At 38.9% G+C, this 23,497-nt stretch overlaps 1 protein-coding gene across 3 annotated transcripts in view; it reads right to left on the reverse strand.

The window, feature by feature from the left end:
* Positions 1 to 23,497, reverse strand: part of FGGY (FGGY carbohydrate kinase domain containing) — a 401,889-nt gene that overhangs the window by 320,041 nt on the left and 58,351 nt on the right. For all 3 annotated transcript variants that reach the window (XM_037498322.2, XM_054690943.1, XM_054690944.1), the window contains exon 5: positions 21,309 to 21,397. In XM_037498322.2, coding sequence (XP_037354219.1) covers positions 21,309 to 21,397 — 89 coding nt within the window. The remainder of the gene's footprint in view (positions 1 to 21,308; positions 21,398 to 23,497) is intronic.

The raw sequence follows: 23,497 nt of genomic DNA on the forward strand, positions 1-23,497 counted from the left end.
CCAGACAATTATAAATAAGAGACATGCTGCAGGGGTGGAGGCAGGAGAGGGATCAGAGGGAGGGAGGGAGGAGCATAGGGGACTGAGGCGATGATGCATGGGTGCACTGGTGAAGGAAACTCTATGGGGACTACACCTAAGGGTATGGGGGAAGCAAAGACCTACTAAACATAGAGCTTCCATATGATCCAGCAATTCACTCCTAGGTATTTACCCAAATGACACAAAAACAGTAATTCCAAAGGGCACCTGCACCCCTATGTTTATAGCAGCACTATTTACAATAGCTAAGCTATAGAAACAACAGAAATGCCCCAAAATAAATGAGTGGTTCAAGAAGATGTGGTACATATACACAATGGACTAGTACCCGGCAATCAAAAAAGATAAACACATGCAGTTTGCAGCAACATGGAGGGAGCTAGAAGGGATCATGCTCAGCGAAATAAATCAGAAAGAAAAAGAAAAATACCGGATGGTCTCACTCATAGCAGGAATTTAGAAAACCTAAATAAGAGACCAGGAAAAAGACTAATCAATGCAAAGTAAAAATCAAAATCAACAAGCAACCATAAACCAGAGACACACTATTGGTCGGGGGAAGTTATGGAGGGGCGGGGAAAGGAAGGACTAGAGTCAAAATAAGGGGGGTGCAATTGTATGGGGATTATAACCAAAATGAAAATGCATACATTTTGCAAAGATGAACAAATATGTAAGAATTATATAAAATAAAATATTTAAATTAAAAATAAATAAATAAAAATGAATGATGTAAAAAAAATAAAAATAATAATTAAAAAAAAATAAAGCCCAAAGCCTGAGTAACGTACATGGGTACTTCCTTTTCCTCTCTCCAAATGCTCCCCACGTACAACCTGCTCTGGATAAGCTAACATGCTCACAGCTTCATAGAAGCACCATGGTCTTTTAGCCCACAACTTTGCACTGGCCATCCTTCCCTGGTCATCCTGCTTACATTCCTGCTCATTCTTCCTTCCTTTTGAGGTCTTTCTTGAGCGCCTAGATAAAGCTAATCTCACCCAGTTTGCTACTGCAGAATCTAGAAAGCACTGGGCATCTGTCATGGTGCTAATGGCACTATAATGTGACTACCTGGAGAAGTCTTGCTTTCACCCCATTGTACCCTGAAGGCAGGGCTTTGATAAATGTGACTAGAATAAAATAATGGAGAGTTCTCTAAATCTGTTCATTGGACGGTCCATTCCTGTCAAAGTTATTATAAAGTTATCACAATGCTACTCTCTGTTTAGATTTAAAGAAAGAAAAGAAGGAATCAGGTCACTGGTAACTCACACCTTCTGTTGTATATTTTTACCATTAAACTGTGTTAGCTCCTTTCTTCCATCACCCTATAACTTTTAAGATGAGCCCCAATCTGACCACAGCAAGGGAAAAAACACTATAGACTCAGACCCAACCACACACGATAGCCGGCACTTGACTGTGCTGCCTGCACCTCTCCTAGCACTGAGTCCAGGACCCACAGGTGCAGGCTTCTGCAAACCCTGCCCTCTCCACCAAGTGGGGTGAAAACAACTGAACATGTCACCGATTACCTCATTCGCCCTCCAGAGCACTACTGAGATTAAAATGAAGTATTTTCCTTGACCCTATAAGCCTTGTTTCCTCTTGTTAAATAATCGTTCTCAGGGTATCTGAGTTCCCTCTACTACCTTGATTCGGTTCCAGGAACTGATCACACCATCACAGAGCTGTTACTTTGTCTAAATGTTCAGGGTCCCTTTTCTCTGGAAACCCCAAAGCCTTGCCTCACACTCACTGGATAAGTAAGTGCATGGCACAGTACTAGATCATTTATGTAGCTATATCTCAAATTCCTCAAAACCTTCATGACAAAAAGATAGAATTTTATTAATTCATTATTCTAGTTAACAAATCTCAAAAATCTACTGTGTGACAAGCAGGACAATGAAGCTAAGAGACACGCCCACTGTTACACAGCTGACAAGTAGCAGAGGTGGGCTATGATTACTGTTCTTTTCAATCCCCATGACATGTTCCAGCTCTTGATCCTTTTTCTTTGCCCTGTAGAGATGAAAATGAATTAGGGAAATGCTTGCAATCAGAAGTCTAATGTCAATGGTGTACACATATCATTGGCTGACTCAACTCTTCATAAGACCCTGGTCTGCACTTTCATGCTCTGCCTGCTCCACACCATGGGCTATTTCTAGAACATGCAATGAGTTTTCACACCTTCATTAACATTCTTATCTTTGTAATGTCCAGACTTCACTTGTCCACTCATTCCCCTTGCAGATACCCATGATTTATTCATCACTCTGTATTTATTAAATAGCTCAGTGCCATCCCTGCAGTAAGGGATGAAGATACAAGACTTAGCCCCTGCATGTAGACAGCTTCCAGTCTGGTGACAAGCCAAGATGCGTAAATAAAGCAAAGCATGGAACAGTATGTCTCCTGGCAGGCAAACATGCTGTGTGGTAGTTCAACAGATAAACCTGGGGCCCCGTCTTGGGCCTCATCATCTGAGATGCTGCTGTCTTCCAGCTCTTCCTTCGTTCTTCCCTTAATCCCATACAATGTACTGCTCCTCACATGTTTCTTATATACAGTTCATTCTGTAGTCACAACATACTTCACATTGTATCAAAATTTATGACTTAATTATCTACCTTCATCACTAGAATCCATTCCTTGAGAGAACTGATTGGTTTAATCGACAAATGCTTATTGAGTGGCTTGCGAGACTATAGTGGTTAAAAGCATGAGTCTTATCATTTAAATCCTGACATATACTTACTAGCCACATGACGTTGCCAGGTTACTTAATATCTCAGCTCCTCAACATTTCCACATGTCTAAAATGAGAATCGATCAGGAATATACTGAAGCTTAGTACAGCCATATCTTTACCCAATATACTTTTTGTCTTTGACTTGTCTTTGGCATTGCTTATTTCATCATCAATCCTGGCATTACTCATCCTGTGTCCAATCAATGACAATGTTTACAGCAAGGGTCTCCATCATATCTTGACAATATAACAATATCAGCAACACAAAGCAGTTTGGGATTTATTGTTAACATCATAATACTCACTTCCAAATATAGGTAGGCAGCTTGGCGTCATTATTATAGCGAAGTACTATTAATTATTTTGAAAACTGCCAACATCATGTACCAAATCAACTATTAAGAAACACAAAATAATTCAATAGAGTAATAGTTAAAAAAATAATAAGAGAGAACATTAGCTTGTTGAGTTGACAAAGAGCACAGCATCTTTGAAATTATGAACCCTTACAAAAAAGATTGTGTAAAGCATGGTGTAAAGAGGAAATTGTATTATAATTCTAATCTTCATGGCGGTTTGGTTTTAACAGGCATAAAATAATAGTAAATAATTACATAATTTATTCAGATCCACTTAAGTCCAAAGTATTTCAAGAAAAAGTTTTATTTAGGAATTCCTCATATCTTATCAAGATGAATTAGCAGAATATCAACCTCATGATCTCCAAATTTCGTAAGGAAGAAAAAACTCCAAAATGATGTATATAAATCATCTCCTACTGATAAAAATTTTTAAGAAATACTGTTTAGTACATAAAATCAAAGTGTTAGAGAAAGTTTAAATTCTGAGAAAATATTGTGTCCCTGCTAACCAATTTTTAAAATTACAGACTTTATACTGGGAGAGGATAATTCCTTAAAGCTTTGTGTCTCTATAGGATGTGGAACTAAAATTCAGGTAAGAAGGTATGTCTGGGGGGCATATTTATGACACAATCACAATAAGGGTACTATTGGTGTCCCCCAAGTAAGAATGAAGTTATATTGTAGGGTTAAGGAGTGAATTGGTAATTCACTAAATGAAGTGGTTACCTATCCTTCATGTGGAAGACCTGACTACAGAAGCAGAGAAGTGGGCCTGTGCCCATGTTATAAGTGTTTTCATTTATTAAGGCAAGAAATAAAGAATAAAATATCATGGAATATATTACATTTGTACATGTCAGTTGAAAGGATTGCTGTTGCTTCTGAATGCCAAAAATGTATGTAAAAAGGTGACTCCACCCTACCCATCCTAACTCATTTGATTCCCAAATGCTGGCTTTAACTCAGGCAGTTTCCTTGACAACTTTTAAACAGAACAGCAAAACGTTGAGGCCAAGACACTTTATGTTCAAGTCCATGATTCTGAACATTTGTGATTTTCCTTAAATAGAACCTAGACTCAGTATCCATGTACTTCTAGAGTGAATGGAAAGTACATGTACACACAGATACATAAGCATATACTGCACCAGATCATACATTTAATTCTGAAGTTTTCAGGCATCTATCCTTTTTTAATCCCTACAGATATACATGTGATAAGTGGAACAGAAAATGAAAAATCCCATGGCTTGCAAAAACTGTAACTGGATATAATAACAACATCATAATGCATCATATCAGAAGTGCACATAAGTACCAAGTACTTTATGTACAATATCTAATCCTTACCTAGAGCTATTGTTATTCCTATTACCAATGATAAAATTTTGACTCAGAAAACATATTTAGGTAACCGCAAACAAGAACTTTAGAAAGCCAGTTTTGCCACAGATCTAGTTCTGTTACTTTGGGGAGGTTTCCTAACTTCTCTAACCCTATCTTACTCCTCCATAAAATGGGTATAACCATACTTACCTCAGAAAGTTAAAACAAGGGTTAAAAGCAAATGCATATAAAGCACCTAATATATAACTGACACTACGTTAATATTACTATGAAGTTAATATTAATACTAATGTTATCCAAGACTACACAAATAGTAAGTAAAGAAAACATTTAAATTGTATGATTGATTCTGCAATCAATACAAACAGTATATGCACTGAGACCCTTCTATGCACCAGTAATGCTACATAAGTGCTTTACATGGATTAACACAATCAATGGTCACAATAGCCTTCTAAAGTATTATTATTATCCCTAAATACCTATAAAGAGCCTGAAATATAAAAAATACCTCATAACTAATAGTTATTGGGAGTTTGACAGGCTTTCCCATCCCCAATGTTAAGCATGTCCAATAACACAATACCCTCAGCATGATCACATTCATTGATCTGTCATGACGCTGTACCTGCACTTTGAAACCACACACATCTCAGATATACTAGAGAGGAGAAGGCATACAGAAAGGGACATTGCTTTGAGTTCTTTATGAAGATGGGCAATATAAAAACATAGCATAATACTATCTTACAGTGTCATGAATAAGTTATATCAGGAACTGTACATCCTTCTTAGCCTATCAGGTTGTGGTTGAATCAAATTAGACCTCTCTCCAGTTTTTCTTTATAATACAAAGTTTCAAGTCATCTGGACCACTTGAAAAACACAAGAGTGATCCCAAAGTCACATGTGAACCGACCCCTCGTGGTCAAAGATCCCCACATGGGCATAAGTGGAAAGTCAAGTTATCCTATTTTCCTCTTCATACTTTCACAGTCAAATGATCATGATCAACAACAGTCAGAAGAAAAAAAAATAAAAAAACAACAGCTGCAGAAAAATGCTGATGTGAGTGGCTGCCAACATCATGTGCAACTGATAATAAAAGGGTACAGGATGGTAATGTAAGTCGAGGCCCCTCTGACTCAACCTCTCTACAGCACCTCTCAAGAAGACTAGAAGTAGCAGCTGGCTTCTTCCAAAACAAGTCCTAGAGAAACAAAATTAGAAAGGCCCCCATCCTTTAGATGTGCTTTTGAAAATACTGAGTCCTTGATCTGAATGGATTTTTATAGACAGTTGACAGGTCAGACCTGAGTGCATGTTATTCTAAAGGTCAAAGAGTTGGCAAAAATGGATGTGACTGTTGTCCAGCAAGAATGAGCTCGCTTTGAAGTCTGAAGCTTAGATGAGCTGATTCCAAAGTGCTCTCTGCGAATGCAGCAAAGTTGAGGGTGAAAAATAAAAATGCTTCTCTGTGTAACTGTGACTTCTTTTAAATAATGTGGGGTCTATTGTTCTACCTTTCTATGCTGTCATGACCCATTAAATCTGGCGAGTGGGAACCAACCTGTGAAGTAGGGTGGTGTTAGCAAGCAGCCACCAGGAACATTTCACTGCTTACATTCTGCAAATGTGCAAGAACAATCCTCCTGCATATACCTAGTTTTGTGTGCTCAGTATCTGCCTTGTCCTTTATTTATTTGTGCTTAATTTCTCCCTCACAACTTGTACTTTATTCTGTAGAGAACTTCTGACCAAACTTGTAACTAAGTCACTGAATCTCTGAGTAGTTTCTGTGGTTATTATCATTCAGACATGCTGTTATCTGAACCTTACTAAACTTTCAGTTTAGTAAATTAGAGTAATATTCCACCTCATAAATCAGAAACACAACCCTATGTCCCTCGTCTCAGCAGCTCCAGTAGCTGTGGAATGGAATACCAGTGGAATTAAGAGAAGCTCTTGCAGAATCAAATATCACAGAAATGCAATAATTTGTCTTTATTATTAGAAGGTCAAATACCATGTACCTCTGACAGTTGCATCAATATTTTTACAGTCCTTAGGCCTTGACTTGCAGCAATGGCGTCTTTAACAACAACAAAAAGAAAACTTAGGTCTAAATCCTGACATTGTTAAATCACTCTTAGATACCTTTTCGAAAATATGGAGATTTAAGACATAAAGCATTCAACCTGGCGCCTGGTTTTCCCAGAAACTGGATCTCCCAGAATTGTGTTCCTTGGAATAGTCACTTTGGAGCACTCTGAAGACCTTGTTATTCTGAAAAACCAGCAATCCTTTTCTTAGAACACTTGCTAGTGAAGAAGCTAGTGACCAAAATTTAGCTTTTAGTGTCTTCTTGACACAGATGCAACTAGTTCATCATGACTTAAAATGCTCATCATGGACCTTACTTAATAAAGTCATCAGGTGGTAAATATTACCATTTTACAGATGAAAAACAGATGCACAGCAAGATTACCATTTTAAATTCACATTTGTAAAGAGAGGTTCAACCAGGATTCCAAGTCCAATTCAAAGTCCAATGTCCTTTTTCCTACCATGTGTAACTCAACGGTCCATAGGGGTCACAGCAATTTCTGGAATGTTTGATGATCTGAAACTCTTGTTCCCCCATTCACTGTTTCTGCTATCTCCCATTCCTCTGTTATCCCTGCTCTCTGAACTCCTTCACTCACCAGTCAGGTGAATCTGAGCGAGCAGGGCCAACCAGAGGGAATATTATACTGTAAGTTCTCAAATGCTGAAATCCATCAGCACAGGAAAAAGCTTCATAAAACTTCAAATAGCACAGAACCTGTAAAACCTCTCAGGAACCTTAGCAAAAACATTCACTGAATCTACAGCTTAGTCCCCACGGAAATGTGACAAGAAACTGGGCTACTCAGAGGTAAGCACCCAAAATGTATGATGTTTTAAAAAAGTCAAAAGAAGAGGGTAAAATTCCAGAGAAAATAATGAGCCTTTGACAGAGGTTCTCAAACTTTACCATCCATTAGAAACTCCAGGAGGATTTGCTAAAGCATGGATTACTGGGTCTCACCTCCTGGAGCTTCTGATTGAGTAGGTAGGGTGATGCTTGAGAACTGCACTTCTTATATATTTCCAAGAGATGTCCATTCTGCGAGACTGGGCATCAAACACTGAGGAACAGAAATGCTGGTTTAAGGTGAATAATCACCTAGCAAATGAACTCCTTACTTTATAAAAGTAGGTCTCTGCTGGATTCCCTCAATAATCAGTTAAAAAACAAGCCCTGAGCTCATTAATACTAAACAGAGGCAATTTACCATTGTGGTAAAAACCTGGATGCTACGGCCACATGCCTGGGTTCAAATCCCAGCTATGCTGTGTGACCTTGGACAAGGTTCCTCAGCCTCTTTAAGCCTCAGTTTTCTCACCTGTAAAATATACCTGATAGGGCCTCCCCTGGTGGTACAGCGGTTGAGCGCTGGGCTGCAAGGCTGCCCACAGCCTCTGCAGCGCTGGTTCGTTCCCCATCTGCTGGCGAGGGTCCCCCCCCCAAAAAAAATATATATACCTGATAATTATAGTATAACAGGAATGGTGGAAGAGGTTGGAATATCTAAAATGCTCACAACGGTGCCGGCACATATTAATTACCCTATTATTAGTACAAACTAATACTATTATTTACTTGCTTCCACCTCTAGAACTATTACTCTCTGCTAATCGCTATGTCAGGACTTGGGGATAGAGCTGTGGATCAAATATACAAATTCCCTGCACTCACCAATCACAGTACTGCAAGGAAAACACCACTTGAGTAGTTGTGACAAAACAGTACCTGCTTAAATCAGAAACCTGAAAGCAGGGGAATTAAGAAAATGCTAAAGAAAAAAAAAAATCACTTCAAATTGAATGTCAATCAGGAAATAGAAAACATTTCTTATAGTATAAATCACCAGAACAAAACCTGGTTCTCTATAATCATATCATATACTTTCCTGGAATAAACTATTATGACTTTTAAAATATAATGGCATGAACAGAAAAAGTCTTTCCAGTCACTTGCCCTAAATTTCTCAACCTCTATAATTTGTCCTACACTCCACATCAAGGGCTACCAAGGTGAGTAAGCTGTACTGTCTTTGTGCAAAGGGATCCCGGTTGCAAGAAAATCATCATGTGCTGAGGAATGATGCCATACAAGGAGAGGGGCTCCCTGGTGGTCTAGGGGTTAAGTCTCAGAGCTACCACCATGAAGGCCCACTGCAAAGGCCTGAGTTCGATCCCCAGTCGGGAAGCTCACCCACATGGCGCAGCAGACCTCTCCTGTCTTGCCCACTGCTCCCCTTAGCAGTGTATTTCGATTGATCTTCCACTCTGCCTCTGGTGAATTCTCTCACCCTCCACACCTCTGGCCTACACCCCAGTTCTTCTATGCAAAAATAACTTTAAAAAACTTAAAAAAAAAAAAAAGCAATGCAAGGAGACATGCTAGAAGAACCAGACAATGCAGAGGGAGTGTCGAACAGCCCCAGGGAGTCTGAAGGCTTCACAATAACATGACATTTGAGTCCTGAAGGATGAGCAACAGTTCAGCAAAAAGAAGAAGGTGCAGATTCTAGGAAGAGGGAACAGTATGTGCAAAGGCAGGAAGACATGAAAAGGCCTGACTAGCCCAGGGATGGGCAAGCTGTTTGATGGGACTGGAATGTTGCTGTGTAAAGAACAATGTTGAGAGGAAGAGCGCTCTTGTTGCATTTGTGTGAAATATCACCAGTTCTCCATGTAATTAAATTTTATTTGAAGGCATGGGGATGATGTTCAAAGATGGTAAGGAGATAAATGCATAAACCATAGTCTGTGGGTTTTTACTCTAAAGTTGTCCTTGTTATGTGCCCTCCAGAACATTGATGTTTAAAGGGCAGAAACTGGTAATTAATTTACATCCATTTGTTCTCATACGCCAGTAACACATAATAACAGCAGTAGCACACACAGTCAACACTTACTTAGTCCTTAGCATGTTGTACTACAAACTCTCTACACGTGAACTATTTCATACCTTGTAACAAGCCTATGAGGTACAGATGAAGGCCAAAAAAGTTGCTCGAGGTCACACATAAGTTCCAGGGTTGGCATGTGGCCCTGGACTTATAGGGCCCGGAGTTTGTTTTTTTTTTTTAAAGATTTATTTATTTATGCATACAAGAATGGGGGTACAGGCCAGAGGTGTGGGGGAGTGAGAAGATTTACCAGAGACAGAATGGGGAACAGAACAAGCAGGTTGACTGAAATATATTGCTGAGGGGAGCAGCGGGCAAGATAGGAGAGGTGTGCTGGACCATGTGGGTAGCTTGCTGGCCAGGGGTTGAACTCCTGATGCAGTGCCTACGGATAGCTTCGTAGGTTGCATCTTAACCCCTTGTGCCACCAGGGAGGCCCCATGGAGTTTTTATATGGGGGATTCTTCAAAAAAAGGAATATAACTACATATTCCAAAACTCAAAATTCTGTTTAATTTTAAATACAAAACCTGATGCAAAAGTGTTTACAAGAAAAAGGTCAAAACAAATTAAATGGAGCTTTGGGGATTTAGGTCTCTCTGTCCTGAAATCAGTTACATCTACACAGAAAGGCTACCCAGTTGCAATTCCTCCCCACCTGGAACATTTCCAGAAACTTCCAGCACTGACAAGGGCCCAGGGAAGTGAGGGTCCCCGAAGCTCACAGTTTGCTGAGTTCCCCTCATGGGAAATCTGCCACCACCACTGCCTGAGAGTCTCTTAAACTTTTCCAAATCACTTGAAGAAAGGCCAGATTTAAAAGTCAGAGGAAGATAGTCAGTTTGCCCAGACACAAGAAGAGATAGAGACAAGTGCAGTGTAGGGAAAGCTAGGGTTTCCATCTTTTCCCCTACTAGAAAGATGCGCTGTGACAAGGGGTTTCAGTGTTGCACAAACTTTAGGTTTGGTTCTAAGTTCGGTTTCTTAGTAGCTGTGTGACCTTGAGTATGTGCCTTGACCTCTCTGAATATCTACTTCCTCATCTATAAAAATGACATGTTGTTAATAATCTAATAGGATAACCAGCATACTACCCAGGACAGTCAGTCACCTTCCCTCTGAATATACCTTTCCAGTTCCCCTTGCCCCATCTGGGACTAGGTGAAGATGCGTAGGTAGGCCCCTTCTCTATAACCCCAGCAGAGCTGGTGGAGATCCCCTTCAGAACACCTGCCTCTCGTTAATTCAGCAAGCACCCCCTGACTACCAAGATGAAAACAGATATGCATCTGTCATTAAGAAGCTCATGCCAAGTGGATAAGGATAGGTGAGGGACTCTTTATTCCACCTTGAGTAAAGTGCTCCCAAGGGCTACAGTCATGCCTTATGCTGCTACAGCCCCCCAGACATGGACTGGACCTGTCTGAAAATACCATGGGTCCACCTCCTGCTGCTCTCACTCGCAGTCAGGGCCTATGCCAGACTCACCTGGGCCTCCTTGCCTGAGTCCCCTCCCCCCCCATCAGCAGGGATGCTGGTCCACACATCCCTTACATGGTGAGGTCCAGGAAGTTTGGTTTGCAGGGCACTGGACCCACTGTTAACACCTCCAGAACAAAGGAAAATACTGGCTCTTCCAAGGCAAAAACAAAGGTAGACTTCTCCCCTCATAAATCCCTTCTCCTTTGTGGACAACAGTATGCAGACCCCCGGTCCTGCACCCAGCTGCATTTCAAACTATCTTTTGTGAAGGCCAGACACAGTGGGCATTTCTGTGTATGTACGCACCAGCAGCCATGAGCTGATTGTAACACGAACAATGCGCACTTCTTCCCACTTCTGACAGAACAGATGACACTGTGCTACAGGCCGGGGAGGGAGCGGATAACAGAACTAAATAAACCAAACCTTAAGGTTTATTACATGAAGTGCTTTTCTGATAAAAAGCACTCCCAAGCCTCTTTCCCATCATCAAAAAACTACACTGGGCTAGATCAGAGCTTAACAGCCAACCAAAAAAAAAAAAAAAAAAAAAAAAAAAACACACTGAATCCCTGAGATCATTTTCCTGAAATAGAAAACTACATATGTTTCTCAAATTTCACATCAAGCCACTGCAGAGGCCAGACTGCAGAGTTGAACTGGGCCAGAGAGAGAGAGAGAGAAAGAGAAAGAGATGGAATGGGAGAGGGAGGAATCAGAGGAAAAGGAGACCATTTTTCCACATCACCACATTTCTTTAGCACAATCTAAACTTACAAACACCCCCCCCCACATACACATGCACAAGTTTCACAGAACTTGTAGTTAGGGTTGCTTATCGGGCAGCCTTTACTTTGTCAAATTAAGACGCATTGCCGTGGATTAGCAAGACTCCTTAAATTCAAAATGACTTCATGGTTGGCTCAGAGTTCAGTGTCTCTAGGGCCAGCCGCCAGGAACATATCCACTGCGGAGCTCCCTCCCTTCTCCATACTGACCTGCCTGACTTTTCCATGGAGACAGCAGAGCAAAATCCCAAGCAGACAGGCTGTCAGTGTTAATTAAAAGTCCAAACACCTCTTTAGAAATTATATCCAGCTCAATATTTATACAGCATATAAGACTTCTAAAAGGCAGGGGTAGAGAGGGGAGGGGTAGGTTAGGGCAGAAACAGGTTTGAATGGCATTTGGAACCCATTTATTTTTAAAAGACAGGCTGCCATCCCATATAGATCCAAGGAGTTTCAAAACGTAGCAAAATGTGGAAGAAGAGTATTTAGAAAGCCTGGGGAAAGTGCTGAACTTTTGAGAAGAACAATATCTGGGCAATAATGAGAACTGACACTTTTTATTGGTGAATGTGGTTTCTGGCACATTTTATCAATAGAGGTTGACAATTTTTTGCATTTAACAAAAAGGAAAGCAATCTTCTAAATGACTTGGGAAAAAAGGCCTCCCTGACTGCAATTTCTTAATAATATTTAGGAATTTTCTTCAAAGGCCCTTGACAAAAATTTAGAGAAAGAAAGAAAGGAAAATGAAGGGAAAAATGTATATTAAAAAAGAAAAGAAACTACAAAAGAGAAAAAAAAGACCAAAAGCAAATAGCTTTTTGACACTAAATTATATCCCAGAGGGTTAAATTCTAAGTTCAGACTTGAGCAATACTTCTTCAACAGAATGACTTTAAGAAAGAATGGAAAAGAAGTCTTTGGTCAACACCATTACACCTCATAGACAGAACTTTAGTCCTGAAGATGCTAAATGGATCACATAACAATCCAATTCCTAAATTTTGCAGATGGGAAGAAACAGAGCTCGAGCCCAAAGTCACACAGCTGGACAGGACACAAGTCTTACAAGTTACAAACCATGTTACCCTGTGTCTCTGATGACACAGGTTCTGAACACCTCCACGCCATCACAGTCCTTGCAGTATCATAGGTTGCAAGGCTGAATCCTGACACCTTTCATCAGGTTGACCCAGAATGAGCATCTACAGCTTCAGTCCGAGGCTTCTGTAGATGTGTAAGAGAAGCCACAATGTCAAGGCCCATGCCCCCTCCTGCCCCACCTTATTCCACTCTTTCCTGGACATGCAGCCTCTGAATACTGACCAACCTGTAGTCTGCAGGCATTTCTTCACATCCACAACAGCTCTAAGACCCCTGGTAACACTCTCACACTCCAAGCCTCACTGAACCCTGATCACATAAACTGGAAACCAAAGCAAAACCCCTAAAAGAGGAAGAACAGAAGCCAAACAGGTTATCTGGTGTCTAAGTAGCCCATCGTCCATGCTCCATTCACAAGCTACTTAGCTGAATTTGCGTATCCTTCACATTTTAAAACAAAACAAAACAAAACAAAAAACCAAAGCTGAAAGGAACAGTAAGTAGAAGTAGCACTTCTTGTACAATACTATGTACCAAATGTCATTGAGAAGTTTAACCCTTGGTTCTTCATTTTTTTTCCATAAAGCAAACCCTTGAAGTTTTCATCCTTCTTCACCATCAGCGAAATGGGATTGAGAGGCACTTAAATGACTTACCCAAATTCACCAGCCACTAAGTGACAGAGTAAAACACTGAGCTAAGGACATTGTGGCCCTAGTCCTCATATGGATTTGAGTAATTTAAATATGTGCCTACCCACAGCTAGATTAAAGAGAAGATGCCTCTTAGGGGCTCTATTATTATACAGACAAGTAATAAGTGAATTAATAAGTGAACAAATGATGGAAATTGCCTCAGTTGCTTCATACCATAAACTACTTCTCCAAGACCTCCACCATTCTTACCCTGTTCTTCATCACCAATATAAAGGAATTATAGATATTGAGGATATTAATCAATGCAATATATTGAGCAATTACAATTTTGTGCTTGTCTTTTTACCTGCCCAATATTAATTCTCCCCTTTCTTTTTCTTTAGTAGCAAAGGAAAACACAATTTTAATCAAGTTTTAATGTAGCCAGCGAAAAGTTTATTTTACCCAGGCTCCTTTTTGGTAAGGTATGACCTTGAACATAAATTTGGTCAAAGATATGTAAGCATAAATATTATGTTATTCTTCTAAGAAGGTTGTTTAAAGAAGGATGGCTCAGATGTGGAGTATATATACTTTTTAAGCCCCCCTCTACCAACCTTTCTTCCTGCTAAAGGAGAAAGGTAAAGGAGGCTCCAGTAACCATCTTGGACCTTTAAGTGACCTTGAGAATGGAAGTTAAGGTTTTGGAAGATACAGAAAAAAAGTCAAAGAAATGGCCCTTGATGCCTTCATTGGACTGCAGCCCACAATAAGGACTCCATATATTTATATTTATTTATAGAAGATAAACTCTATGCTTAAGAAACTGTTACTTTGCATTTTTTACTTCTATTATCCATCACAGAAGAGATAAGGATCATATTTCTTCTTAGAGAGTGAATACTTTCCCAAAAATAAGGGTCAAGGAATATTTACAAGTCATTTCTCAGCACTATTAAATACTAAAAAATAAGCTGATGTGAGAGCATGAGTGAATCATTCTTCCTAGAACCTAAAGAATTGTTTTATACCATCATTCTGAGAAGTCATCCTTCAACACAAACATAAAACAATGCAAATCAAAGAACTGTAATGCAAATCACACTAAGAATAACTGATCTATTTCCCCTAGAACTCTAATTTTCCTGGTGCTATCTCTAGGATGATCTAAATTCAATTTCATTAACAGTTGTCTAAGAGTAAAAAAATTAATTAATCTTAAACCCCATGAGAACTCACTTTATACCTATAAGGATGGCTATTTTAAATAAAGGAAAACAAGTATTGGTAAGGGTGTTGAGAAACTGGAACCTTCATGTATTACTGGTAGGAATGTAAAATGGTACAGTTGCTATGGAAAAGCTTGGTGGTTCCTCAGAAAGGTAAACATAGGTTTACAGATGATCCAGCAAATACATTCTTACACATCTAAAAGAACTGAAAGCACAGATTCAAACAGATACCTACACACAATATTCAATGTAGCATTATTCATAAGAGTAACTGTAGGGAAATAGGAGGAAACGTGGGTTCACAACAGAAGTATGGAAATAGAAACTGTATAAGAATACAGTGGCGCAGTGGTTGAGCGCTGGGCTGCGAAGCTGCCTGCAGCCTGAGCAGTGCCGGTTCAATCCCCGGCCACGGGCGAGAGTCCCACATGGTGCGCAGACATCTCCTACCACCGCGCCCACTGCTCCCCTCAGCAGTGTACTTCGTCGGTCTGCCTGTTCTGTTCCCCTCTCTGTCTCTGGTGAGTTCTCTCACCCTCCCGTGCTTCTGACTGTACCCAGTGCTTGTATAAACAAATAAATAAATCTTAAAAAAAAAAAGAATATAATGGCATATTATACAGTCACAAAAAGGAAACGCCGAGGCATGCTTCAACATGGTTGAGTCTTGGAAACATTATACCAAGTGAAATAAGTCAGACACAAAAGAACACATATCATCTAATTCTACTCAGATGAGCTCTCTCAAATGTGCCAATTCATAGAATACACTATTCAGAGTATTGCAAAGTAGACTAGAGATTAGCAAGGGCTAAAGGAGGGAGGAGTAAGGAGAAAACTGCTTGATAGTGACAGTTTCTGCCTGAGATGAGTAAGTTTTGGAAATAGTAGTGGTAATAGTTGCACAACACCGTGAATGTAATTAATACCACTAAAGTATATACTTAAAAATGGTTGAAATGGCAAATTTTGTTATATACATTTTACTCTAATTCATCAAAATAGATGAAAACCATTGAAATGTAAATTTGAAATGGACATATTGTATACTTGCATAGTATATGAAACTTTCTTTTTACTCTCAATAAAGCTGGTGCCTTGTTTTTAAATTAAGTCTTATCTCGGATATGCAACTGTGAAAGGTTATCAGGAGGTCAAGTACTGAGGAATAATGTAGAGGCATATACCCAGAGGCAGAAATTAGAGTGGAAGTTTCTCACTTCTTTTCCCCATGCAGGAGAATGAATCTATCCCCAAACTTGCTCTTTCCACACACAGTAGCACAGAGCAAGCGCAAGTGACTTTGCACCCCACCCCTTACTTAATTTTCCCCAAGAGGGTAAGGGAAACACATCTGATGTTGAGAGGACAGAATATATTAAGCCACCACTAAAGGTGTCCCCCTATGTTAAAGATAAGGGTATAAGTCATGCTTAGAATGACATCAGGCTCACTTCTTCACTTTTTACACTTATGTGCAACCAGTGTGCCCTGAAGAGGATCTGGATTCACTTGGCTGTCTCGGTTACTGGATTTGAGATGTGGCTGACATATCTGGTCTTCCTTCCTACAGCAAACACACATATACTTGAATATGCAGATGCTGGTATAGCCTTCACTGCATGATCCCTTGGGTTATACAGAAGCTCTATGTAACAGAGGTGCAAGAGCATTTTCTGAGATAATGAGGTAGTTTTCATTTTTCATTTAGCTAATACTTCTTTGTATGTAGTTTCTATTAGTCAGAGCCCTATTGGCAAGAGTGAGTGACACCCTGAGTCCTTAATAACAGGGATGTTACGAGAGTTTAAATAATGAAGATTCATATAACTGGCCCTCACTGGGACAATGGCGCTGTGGTCAGATAAGAAAACGCTGATACTCCTGGGTGAACATGTTATGGAATTTAGGAGGTAAGGACATGATGTTTGCAATTCATTTACAAACATTTCAGCAAAGTATGTGCATATCAGGGATAGAGCACTTGAAAGCACAAATGTTAACAATATGTTAATTGATGAATTTAGGTAAATATATAGTTTTCAACATGCCATTCTCTCAAATTTTCTGTTCAAATTTTTTTCAAAATTAATACCTGGGGAAAATAACAAAACAAAAAACATGCGCTCTCACAATTTAAGAAAATGCTGAAATCCAATATAAATATTAATAATTTCAATAAATAACTAATTGACACATGTAACACAGGTTAACATAATTTGCAATTAACATAACTTAATAAAAGTGGTTAACAAGTATAAGAAAAATTTATTATATTTGATAACCAAAGAATATAAAACAAATTAGATACCATTTTATTCCCCCTTTGGATACTATTTTAAACCTAAAAAATTTGGAAGAATTAACATATACACTTTATACTGACCTATAATAACTATTACACAGGTATCAAAAACATGTTTTCTGATAATACTCACCGATATGAAAAATACAATAATTTATTAAGGAAAAATAAGTTGCACAAAGTAGATCTGCAATTTAAAAAATAAAAGAAAAACAAACAGAGGGTCATTTGACAAGATACATAATGATTTTCAAAAACAAAGAAAATTGAGAAACTGTCACAGTCAAGAGAGTTTAAAGCCATGACTAAATATATATGGTATCCTGGAGAAGACCACAAAACATAGAAAGGTCATGAGGTTAAAACTAAAGAAATAAATAGGAATCAAGATATGAAATCAAGTCAGTGATAATATATCACTACCATTTCATCAATTGTGGCAGATGCATCAAATGAATATAAGATGTTAATTGTAAGGGTATCACATATATGGGAACTCTGTACTATCTTCCTAACTTTCTGTAAATCGAAAACTTTTAAAATAAAAACAATTTGAAAATAAAAAGGCATATTTGAAATTATAATTGAATTTAGAAGACATACTTTTAAATAATTTATAGAATACTGCCAATCCTTGATAATCTACTAGAAATTTCAGATTCCAGAGGTCTGATCTGTCCACTCAGTTAATCTTATATTTCAATCTTGGCTACTAGGAAGCTAGGGAACATACCTATTAATAACTGGAAATAACTTGAGTTTCTCTGAAGCTCTTAATTTCATTTTAATTTTTCTATTAATATTTCACTCCATTGTAGTTTTTAAATATGTTTATCAGTTTTTATCTTATCCTATTGCCAGCCAACTCAAATCTCATTAGAGAGAGTATTTGCAAGTTATATGCATATCTTTTTATCTGATTATATCAGTTGCTATTATTCAAATTCATGATTCCCCATCTCTCAGGTTAACAAAATTCTGAACAGTTACTTAACTGATAGAATGTGGCAAATATCTACAGCATTTAACCTCAGTTCTTGAATCGGGAAATGGTAATAACACCATATAATTTAACTCATGGTTAAGAGGACTAATGGTTTCACATTTATTAATATGCCCAGCACAAATAAAAAGCACTTGATAAATGATTATTACCATATTGTTACTATAAATAACAAAAACACAGTGATAATTATTTTAATTAGTGTAATAAAAATGGGGTTGAGTTAAAAGTTAATCATAGGCCAGGTGGTAATTTCCTCATTAATCCAAATAAATAAGAGAGGCCCATATTTTAAGATGAAATTGTACCTAACAGGGAGATGGTGAAAAAAAGAGGGCAAGGGGAGAAAAATAGATAAGGAGAGAAGACAAGAAGAAAAAAGACTTCTTACACATTATCACTGCCAAAAACAAGTCTGAAAGCATTAAGGTGAAACATGATCACTTTTTAGCCTAGACTCAAAAGTAAAACAGAAAGAAAAAAATCCTCTTTAGCCATTTTGGCACTCTTTTTTCCCAAAGGCTCCCAAAATAATCATCATTTAAGAATCAAATAAACACCCAATCTGAACCCCTCCTAGGTTTAAAGGTTGCCAAGTTCATGTTCTACTGCCCAAAGTATTTTTGGCACTGGCACATTCCAGCTCAGACCCTCATCTTCCTTACTCTGGAAGCGGGGGCAGACAATGGGGATTTTTGATTAAAAGAACACTGTATTCTTTTAAAGCTAAGTGCTACACATTTTATCCCCTGTACTTCTAACTCCTTCCATATACCTGCAAGGACATTCAGAGGAGGGTCTGAGGCTCAGTGGGGGCAAGTAATTCACTCAGGTTCTTTCAGACAGTACATAGTAGAGGCACTGAGGCCAGGTGAAGCTGACGACAAGGATTTCCCTCATTCTACTATGCCAGAAATGTAATCCAAAACTCCCTGCCAAAATAGATAGAAAAAAGAGAAGTTAAAAAGAAAAAAGCTAATTCCTTAAAAAAAAAAAAAAAATGATCTGAGCACTGTGTTGGAAGTTTTTCTGTTACCTTACTCAGTGCACACGATGACTCCACAGAGCAGGTGCAACCATTATCTTATTTTACAATCCAGAAAGTTCAGAGCTATTACTAGTTCCACCCTGATCATGCAGGTTAAAAGAGAGAAGAGAGAAAGAACTGGGAGGTTGAGGACGACACAAGCAACAGACAGATGTTAAGAAATAGGTGTGCCAGGGAGAGGGGAACCATGCTTGCAAGAAGAACCCAGTCTCTGGTGTCCAAGGTCCACAGGCTCAGCCTTAGATGAGGACATCTAGAAGACAGAGAGGCCTCCGAAGGAGCTATTGAGTATGGGGCCAGAGGCAGGGAAGGGGGGATACAAATCTGTATTAATGAAAACAGAATGAGTCATCAGTGCCTCAGCCAATTAAAAAAAAAAAAATCGCAGGGATGACTAGATAGACAATAAATCTTTCTGAGCATTTTCATTTTCTGCTTCCGCAATTTCAGACTATTGGGGCGGGGGGGGGGGGGAGGTGGTGGCAAAGACTCCAAGCAAGTTGATAGGTCGACACTAAGCTCTCCAAATTTAATTCACCAAACTCATTAAGGCTTTGAATGTATGGACCCAATTCCTCCCAGGTGTGAAGCACCTTAAAGAGTCACATCTTACTTTCAAGTATATCCTGTTAGGCGATGTTGTCCAAACTCACCTGATCATGCAACTACTTGGAGCATAATACAACATATGCAGGTCTGTCTCCACCTGCAGTTCTATGTTTGAGTCCTCAGGGTGTGTAGACCAATGGGTATTGCTGATACCCACACTATTAGCATTGCTTTGACTAACAGGTTTATTTAACAAAAATGATCAAAACATTTCCTTCACTACACAGGTGCAAAACAAGTCTAGAGAAAGGTGCTTCTAGACTTCAGAAAATTAATTTCACATTGAAAGAAGAATGCCCAAGATGAGGTCTTCACCTACATACTGATCTCCTCAGTGGTGATAACTGTATATGGGTGACTAATGCACCTTTTGGGATAAAGCTCATACCACTCCCCCAAAAGCCTCTCCCCCAGTGAGGGATGAGTACCTGAAGTCTGCTGAAGTCATTTTTATCTGCATGTGGATCCCTTCTAACCTAGTACTTTACTGGTGGGAGGGGAAGATAATACCATGAAGAATGACGTGCCAGTGAAGCATGTCCTCTCCTATCTCCTGTCTGGAAGCTCCTGCAGCTGAACTATCACACTCTTTATCAACTCTCTACAAGAAAAGGTTCAAATTATACACAATGAGATAGATGGGAAAAAACCCAAGAGAAAACGATTTCCCAATACAGCTTCCCCTGAGTTTAAATAAGAAAGGAAATGAGGATTAGCTCTCCGTGAATGAACTAACTTCAAAATATACCTCCCTCTCTCCTATGTGTGTGTGCATGTGTATGTGTGCGTGTGTGTCTGTGTGTATGTATGTTTACTCAGGTTTATCTGTCCTCTAGAAAATGGTCCTCTTCCTCACAAGTTTGTTCTAAATTATTTTCACCCGAGACCATCCATTCCTCCCCATCCCACAAAAATCAGAGGTCAAGATGACAACACACTTGTATACTTTGAGATTTCACGTCAAACCTGTCTCTCTATATATACCCAGGCACATAGCCACTTTGTTAATTATAGCAGCTGAAATTTCACACTCAATGAGTGGTTTTTAAATTGGCTCTCACCGTAGCATACTTATTTATAAAGTTTATAATTTATTGGAAAAATGTTGTTTACTTCAGCATGCATACCTCTACACTTCATGATGATTTGGGTACACTGATGTAAAAAGCAAAATAACTTCAGAACACACCCATCTAGTTAAAATGGGCTTCCTTTAAAATAAAACATCTCTTGACTTAATTTTAAGGGCCAAAGAGAAAAATCTTTTCCTTTTACTAACCACGTGAAAAGTGCCTGTGGAAAGAGTCACATTTCATGGTGGACTGTTCACATCTCCATCAAATGTGGCCAATTTTAATGAATGGTCTTCACCTTGGATACCACATTCCAGGACTCATAGGAACAATGGTGTTTGGGCATGTGCAGTAGAGATGGAAGATGGATTCAAGATGTTTCAAGTATGCAAAATCACATGCAGATGTACAAACAGTCCTTATAGTCACAGTGAGTTAAGAAAGCAATATATATATACAGACAGTGGAGAATGGATGAGCACAAATAAAATCCAACTTGTAATTAACATACCGTGATGTGACACCTGTTGCCTTCCATGATAAGAAGTCTGGGAGATCAAAGAAATGTCCCGCCTTATCCCAGCAAGACTCTCTCAAGTTCTGCCAAATTAAATATATATTAGAATCAATTATGGTTTTTTTTTTTCCCTACGCATCTCCACTTTCAATAACGCTTCAAAATTTTCAAAACAAAAGCATAGCCAATAATACCCGGTAAGACATCTGTTCAGGGGCTGGGAGTGGGGATGACATAAAAGCAGTCTTACATAGGAAAAAAAATTGGTAATTATCAATCCTTCCAAAGTGACCCTAATTTCTTTAATTCATCTTTTCCAACCTGAAGGAAGCACACTCTGAGAGGTTATGCAATCCATCTTCCCAATAAAGGGCAAGAGGATATGTCTCAAGACAAATAATAAAATTTCAAAACTGAATAGCTATTCTGGGAAGAAAACTACACCAAGAAACTATCTGATAAATTGGAATGTATCCTTCCATGTAAAATCCTCCCTATATCAACTGGTTCCAAAGGCAATGGGAAAATGGTCCCTGTCCTCAAAGAACTTCCTCTAAAGTGAACGAGAATGGCAAATAGAAGCACTCTTGTAAAATGTTTAAACATGTGTTTCTTGCACACTATGAATGAAGTTTTGTTTTTTTTTTTCCCCTTGCCACTGAGTTTTTCATTCTTCTGCCACCTGCCTGGAACATTCATTCCTTATCTACTGTATCCATTTGTTCCCTCCCAGGGTCCATGTTCCCCTACCCAGTTTGGTTAGCCCTATCTACTCTTTCTCGGGGAGGTCTTTCAGGATCTCTTACTCAGGTTAGGGCTGGCTGTCATTCAACCCACACTATACCATAATCATTTGTGTAATGTCTTTTCTGTTAGGTTGTAAGCTCTGTGAGGTCAAGGACCTTATCATCTGTATACACCATGATATCCCACAACTGTTCCCATCACCCCCTCCACACACACACACATAGGACTGGACCCTTAGCTGACAAATAGAAACTCCAAACATCTTATGCACTTGATTGGAGCAGGGGTGCATATGTGACCTAACAGAACCAATCAGATTCCTCCCAGGAATTCAAATCAGGATCCAAGTGGAGTCATGTAACTTCTGCCTATGATGGGAACGGGAGGTGAGATCATCCTGGAAACTATGAAGTGGCATTTTCTGCCAAGGACCTGAAGAAGTAAAAAAATCATAAAGGAAGAGTAAAGCATATAGATATAGTGTCAAAAAAAAAGTTTCCTACTTACAAAGATAATTATTCACGCCTTGGTTCCAATTACTATCTCCCCAAGAAATTATAAAAAAAAAAGAGAGAAATAAATGTATTATAAGCACAAAGGAATCTTTGGAAACTTAAGGGCAACTAAGGCAGAAGTTCCAAAAGAGATATTCTGCTGTTATCTGCTAGCAGGCGATGCATCACAGGCACGCAATAAATATGTAAACAATTAGATAAATTGCTCAATTTTACCTTCCAATGTCTCTCCTATGAGGAAAGTTTCAGAGTTTATAAAGGATTTCTACATGTGTTATCTTGTTATAATGCCACAAAATTTCCAAGTGCATTTTATAAACTTCCAACTGGTCTCAAATTCCGTAAGTTCCTCCTACTTCCCACTTTCTACCAATGCTATATGAATCTAGAGGCCAATGTACAGCAGAGAAACTGAGTATTTCCTGTTAGAAATAACAGATCAAAAGACAGTGTTAAGCTCATTCTCCATCACTGTTGTGTGATTATTTGGTTTACATTCCAAAGGATCTAGTTGATAGTTTACATCTAGAAAATGACCTGTCCTAAACTTTTCTCTGACTGGCCAACTGGTTTTAATGGTGATTTAATGTTTAATGCAAAATGAAGGAATAAATATGTCTAATACAGCTATAAACTAATAGTCACTATACAATGTGAATCAAACTACCTGCACATTGCACCTATTGTCATGTGCTTTGTGGTTTCGGAAATACAGGCTAAGAGCAAAGGAGAAAAAGCAGCCTCCTGCTAAGGGTTCCAGAAATCCAAGGCCAGTCACCAGCAAACCACTAAACCACTGAAGCAACAAACAATGCTTCCAGCCAAAGCTGAACAATCTTCCCTGACTCAGAAAACAACTGCTTCTGTTACTATCTCATATAAGGTCATTAAAGACCTTGCATAATGAGCGCTTTCAGCCCG

This window comes from Talpa occidentalis, unplaced genomic scaffold (genome assembly GCF_014898055.3).
Source record: "Talpa occidentalis isolate TD23 unplaced genomic scaffold, MPIMG_talOcc4v2.1 talOcc4.9, whole genome shotgun sequence".
Lineage (NCBI taxonomy): Eukaryota > Metazoa > Chordata > Mammalia > Eulipotyphla > Talpidae > Talpa > Talpa occidentalis.